This window comes from Octodon degus, unplaced genomic scaffold (assembly GCF_000260255.1).
Source record: "Octodon degus isolate 3935 unplaced genomic scaffold, OctDeg1.0 scaffold00027, whole genome shotgun sequence".
NCBI lineage: Eukaryota > Metazoa > Chordata > Mammalia > Rodentia > Octodontidae > Octodon > Octodon degus.
Genome location: NW_004524603.1, coordinates 12,214,628 through 12,220,973, shown reverse-complemented (window position 1 = coordinate 12,220,973; position 6,346 = coordinate 12,214,628). Strand labels below are relative to the sequence as shown.

General features: G+C 48.6%; 1 protein-coding gene across 1 annotated transcript; it reads left to right on the top strand.

Moving 5' to 3' along the window:
- The first annotated feature begins 2,592 nt into the window (after positions 1–2,592).
- LOC101572108 (taste receptor type 2 member 143-like) lies at positions 2,593–3,487 on the top strand. The gene is given in 2 exon segments (XM_012514203.1): positions 2,593–2,798; positions 2,800–3,487. Coding segments are annotated over 2 exon segments (894 nt in total).
- The last annotated feature ends 2,859 nt before the right edge of the window (positions 3,488–6,346 follow it).

Below are 6,346 nucleotides of genomic sequence, written 5' to 3'. Positions count from 1 at the left end.
TGACAGTGTTTATGCACACACAGGCTGCACACACACGCTCACACAGAGCCACCACCGGGTGTGTGTGCTGTGGCCTCAACTTGCTCGATGATGACGTCATGAAGTTGGCCTCTCACCAAGGAATTTCGAGAAAAGCCAAACTGTTGCGAAACATCTCTTCTTTTCCAGGAAGGGGCCAGGGGAATTGTGCAAAGGATGGAGTCAAGACGCTGGAGCTGGCTGCACACAGTGGATCAGATGAGATTATCTGATTAATCTTCTGAAAGTTTGCTGGAAAACAAAGCGGATCTTCCATCACAAGCTGTAGTTGAGCGTCAGCTGGGCCTCCTTCTCTGGGGGTCTCCGAGATAAATGTTCCTCTCAGGCTGTGCATGCACAGACTCTCACCTGGGGAGTCTTGGCTGGGGCTAAGTGAGGCTGGCAATGAGGTTGCTCCTGTGAGTCACTAGGGAGGACCCCAAACCCAGGATCTTGGACATCTGAGTCCACACCTCAGCGTCATGGAGCCCTGTCCTCCTTTTTCATTTTCCCTTTTTGCTCTCTTGTGCATATGCTTCTTTTCCTTCTGTAGCCTACTTCAGTTGGACCCTTGATCATAGGTCCTTGAGCCTGGCTGGTTGCAATAAACCAGGGTCACTTTGTGTGGTTGATGGTATCGCCATGTGGCTGGCAGTGAAGGCAAAATGCTACATGTGTGCAGTTGCTTATGAATGGTAAGACCTGTGGCAAGTCGATTGTCACTGCCTTGAGTGCTGCTATACGACTGGGTCACCCTACACGAGGCAGTCCCTTCCTGAGGGCCAGCTTGGGCCTGAGCCCCTCCTCTTGACAGGCCACCACCTTTTGCTTTCCTGGCCCCTATTGGGACATCCCTTCTAGGACACTTTTCCTTCTCTGTTTTTCCTTTGTCCTCATGACCGCTGACTCTCTCGTTCTTGTCTCCTCGAGCCTTCTTAGGAACTGAAGAATTTTGATTTGCCGAAAGCATTGGCGCTAAGGAATTAGTGGCTAACAGATCTGATGCGAGACAAGGAGCTCACATTTTAGGAAGAACCGGTGAACTCCAGTGTGGATCCAGCCAGTGAGATTCTTGGCAGCATGAAATGTCATCAGTAAGGGAAGCTTTTCCCGATAATTTGAAGACATACTTGCGTACCCAGATGACACCCCCTTCCACGTACATGGAGTGAGCCTTAATACAGTGTCCAGAGGCTGCCAGCTAGTTACTGAGGACATAGAGTGTCCTGGAAGGGTTGTATTTTGGAGAAAGAAGTAAAGTGTCCTTTGAGGAAAAGTTAGAAAAGAAACACTCCAGTTAAGAAACACTGCAAATAAATATAAGAAAAAATGTTCACCATCATTGGTCATTCGAGAGATGCAAGCTAAAACAATATGGAAATTTCATCTCACTCCAAGCAAGAAATCAACTGACAACAAATGCCGGAGGAGATGTGGGGAAAAGGACCCTCTCTATGGTTGCTGGGAGCATAAACTGCTACCACCAATATGAACATCGCTACGGGGATTCCTCAAGAGATTCAAACTAGGAGTTTCACTGGACCCTGTTATTGCAGTCCTAGGTATCTTCCCCAAAGAATTAAGAGCCTCATAGCATATCGATTTATGCATACTTAATGTTTACAGCATCACAGTTTACAACAGCTAAGCCTTGGAGACAAACCCCACACCCCAGGAATCAAAATGTATCATGTACACATACAAATTTCAATGAATATGGTTGTAGTGTGCATGAAAAATGAACCAATAAACTTAATGAAAATACATGAGCAAATGAAGATGATGTGGAATTTATATACAGTGGATGGCTGCCCTGCCATCATGAGAATAAACTTGAGACCTTTTTCAGTAAATGGATGCACCTCAAGGCCATGACTTTCAGGGAAATAATTTGGACACACTTGTAAATACTGCATCGTCCCTGTGGTGTGAGAAACCCATGGGGAAAGAAGGAGCAGAATGGAGGGCAGATGATGGGCAGGAGGAAGGACTTGTGCAGATGCCTGAGGAAGAAGAGAAGGGAGAGCGGGAAAAGCGGGAGGGGAAAGGGTTAGCACAGAACAATATGGAACAAACTAGAAAGAAAACCTCACAAGTGGGGAAGGAAAGCAGGGTTGAAGGGACAGGAGGGCAATGAGAGAAAGAACGAAGGTGCGCTGCCCTCAGGCACCGATATCCCAGCATGAACGTGGTCAGTGTGCGTGGCCACCACATATTCATAAGACACAGGAAGCGTGTGCAGAGCGTGGGTATTTTCGGTCTCCTGTCACACGTGGGTTCTGCTAATGTTTCCCTGTACCTGGCCCTGAGGCAGAACAGGCAAATAGAAGGTTATCCAAAGAGAGGCACGTGTCATCGAGCTGGAAGGGATTTACATGCCAACGAGGTTGCAGTTATTCTCATTTCAAATCCTGTCATACCTGGTCCATGCAGGTGGCCGGGCTTTTGCATAAATCCAGGCAAAGGGGCCTCTGAGTTTCAGCTGGATGATTTGTCTGGAGGTGGCATCTTCCCTGTGGATGTGGCCCTGAATTCTTGCGCAGGGCTGGTCCGCACAGGTCCTTGCTGGAGAAGATGCCTTCCTCCCCCATATTGGTCTGCATTGTCGTCTTTGGCCTGGAGTCGCTGGCTGCTATGCTACAGAATGGGCTCATGGTCACCTTGCTGGGCAGGGAGTGGGTCCGGTGTGGGACACTGCCCGCAGGTGACCTGATTGTGGCTTGTCTCGCCACTTCCCGGCTCTTCGGGCTAAGCATCCTGAGCAGCTTGGAGAAATTCTTTGTTTTACTACAGAGTTAACTACCTTAGCATCCTTTGGGACTTCGTGAACACCCTCACCTTCTGGCTCACTGCCTGGCTGTCCGTGTTCTACTGTGTGAAGATCTGCACCTTTGCCCACCCCGTGTTCTTCTGGCTGAAGTGGAGGATTTCTCGGTCAGTGCCCGCGCTGCTGCTGAGCTCCCTGGTCTTCAGCGGCCTGTCGGCTATTTCCTCAGCTGTGGGGAATGGAGTGTTCACTCAGATGGTGCTCTCCCAGAGTTCCCATGGAAACTGCACCCTGGTTCATAGCATTAGTGTTTTTTATCATTGGTACTTTTTCTATCATTCGGTGGTCATGTGGTTCGCTCCCATCCTGCTGTTTCTGGTCTCCATCATCCTACTGATGTACTCCCTGTACTGGCACCTGGGGCAGATGAGGGACTTCATGTCTGGGCCACGTGACCGCAGCACACAGGCCCACAGCGCGGCTCTCAAGTCTCTCTCTTTCTTCTTCTTCTTGCATGTACTATATGCCCTGACTCTGGTCATTTCTGTGAAGAACCCCATCACCGTCTGGAATCCGTGGTTCTGGGCCAACGAAATGGTCCTGTATGCCGGCCTCTTCCTGCACTCCATTGTCCTGATGCTAAGCAACCCCAAGCTGAGAAAGGTCCTGAAAAATGTGGCTTCATGGACCCGCACTCCCTGATAATTAGGCTGTGAAGGCCGTACACAATGGATGCTTCCATTTTTAAGCAATCAGCACCAACAAGCAGAACTGTGATGACCAGCCTCATGTGCAGTAAGAAATAGTGAGGTCTGGGTGCTCTCTCTTTTCATCACACCACACCACCTCCTTAGTCCATTCATTCCTTTTCATTTTCTGTGTTCCTATTGTCCTCTCCTCTGCTCCCAGTCTCTGGTCTGAATCCCAGCTACCTTGGCTCTAGATGATGGCCTCTTCTCCTCCCAGGCCTTGATGATTCTCCAAGCAATCAACCCTAACATTCTTCTAATACTCTGAGGAGGACCCCAAACCATCAGCATTTCTTGCTCTCTAGTTCCACGGCTTTCCCAGCACTGCCTGCCTGCGGTGCCCGCTGTCTCCCAGTCCTTTCTGTCTTCCCACAGTCTTTCCCTTCCCCTTTTTACGCTTTGGACCTCCAAAGAAGCAGAACTTTGGTTTTCCTTTTTTTCTTCATTCTTCCTTCTTTCCATTCTCTATGAGCTTTGTGCCTTATTTATGTTTTTTTTTTTTTTTTGGTGGAACCAGGGATTGAACTCAGGCCCTTGTGCTTGCCAGGGAAGCGCTTATTCCACTGAGCCATCTCCCCGGCCCCTGTGCCTTATTTATGAAGACTGATTCCACCCATGGAGATTGTTCTGTTTGGTCTCAAGGAAGGAAGAAGGCACCTGAGAGTTCTGTCACACGAAGGTCCTATCCATGGCTTTGTTTGCATCTTTTTGAGGTTAAATGATTTACTTTCTGTGGGAGGGCTTTCAGCTTTAGCTTACAGAAGACAGATGGAGCCAAAAGGGAGGCCCCTCATCTCTCGATGCTGATGTCCCACCCACTGTGCTCTCACCCATGATTTGGCTGCTGGTTACTCTTGCCCTGGTAGGAATTCTCCAGACTGGAGCTTGTTTGGGACAAACCACTGGACGTGGGAAGGAAAACGCTGCACCGCTGGTTTGTACCTTCATCTTCAACTTCCTATTTTTGTGGGTGTTTAACATGTATGTAATGTATCAATAAAATAGCACCTGCCTACAATTAATCTGCATACGGTAGTAACTTAACGAATTAAGGCTGGCTGAACACTATAGAGTAAGTGACCATTGACTCCTCAGACTTCTAGAGCCTGAGACTCAGGATGGCAGTACTGCTGGGCTCTGGTGAGGGCCCCGTTGTGCATGGCTGTGTCCACACAAGGCAGAGACACAAGTTTTGCGTTGCTTTTTATAATGGCACTAACCCTGCTCACAGTGGCTCTGCTCTTTGGATCTAATTATCTCGCCAAAGCCCCATTCTTCCAATTTGGTGTCTGTTGGATAAGGCTTCAATATCTGGATTTTTGGAAAACACAATTCTCCAGTCCACGGCTGAAGAGATGTATACTCCCTGGAGTTCACCAAGAAAGTAAAATAAAAGCAGATAGTATGTTTAATTAATTAATTAATTAATTAATTAATTTTGGCAGAACAGGGGATTGAACTCAGACCCTTGCGCTTGTCAGGGAAGCGCTTATTCTACGGAGCCATCTCCCCGGCCCCCAATAAAAGCAGATAATTGGAACCAGGGAGATAGAGTTTTGCTTGGGCGGGAAGGTGATCAAGTGACAGAGGGCTGGCAAGATAGCTCGGTGGACTAAAGCGCCTGCTTAGGCAAGCACAGGGACCAAGGCTCGATTCTCTGGCACCATATGCTGAGCCAGGCCCACTCCTGGGAGGAATGAGGCAGCCAACAAGATGAGGTATAGTAGTGCATGCCTGTAATCACAGTACTAGGAGGATCACTATGAGTCATAGCTGCATAGTGAGACTCTGCACACACACAAAAAGAACCCCACCCCCGGAACAGAAAAAAAAAGATTGAAACTAGGCGTTTCATTGGACCCAGCTATTGCCCTCCTAGGTATCTTCCCATCATCTAAAAGCCTCCTATCACAGTGATCTATGCATATTCAAGTTGACAGCAGCACAATTTATAATAGCTAAGCTTTAGAGACAAAACAAAACACAGAAATCAAAATTTATCATGCATAGGTACAAATTCCAATGAATTTGATTGCAATGTGCATCTAAAATGTACCAGTAAACAGTGAAAGCCATGAGTGAACGAAGAGGATGCGGCATTTATACACAGTGGGTTGCTGCCCTGCCCTTAGGAGCATAAGCATGAGACCTTCTTCAGTACACGGATGCCTCTCGAGACCACGGTTTCAAGGGAAATAAACGGGACACAAATGTAAATCCTGCATTGTGGCTGTGGTGTGAGAAACCCAAGGGAAAAGAAGGGGCAAAATGCAGGGCAGACGGTGGGGAGGAGGAAGGACTTGCGCAGATGTCTGAGGAAGAAGAGAAGGGAGAGCGGGAAGAGCGGGAGGGGAAAGGGCTAGCACAGAGCAGGAAGGAACAAACTGGAAAGAAAACCTCACAAAGTGGGGAAGAAAGCAGGGTTGAAGGGACAGGAGGGCGACGGGAAGAAAGAGGAAGATGCGCTGCGCTCAGGCACCGATTTCCCAGCATGCACGTGGTCAGCGTGTGTGGCCGCCACGTCCCCGTAAGACACAGAAAGGGTGTGCAGAGCTTGGGTATTTTTGGTCTCCTGTCACACGTGGGTTCTGCTAATGTTTCCCTGTACCTGGCCCTGAGGCAGATCAGGCAAATAGAAGGTTTTCCAAAGCGAGGCACGTGTCATCGAGCTGGAAGGGATTTACATGCCAACGAGGTTGCAGTTATTCTCATTTCAAATCCTGTCATATCCGGTCCACGCAGGTGGCCGAGCCTTTGAATAAATCCTGGCAGAGGGGCTTCTGACTGTCATCTGGATGATTTGTCTGGAGGT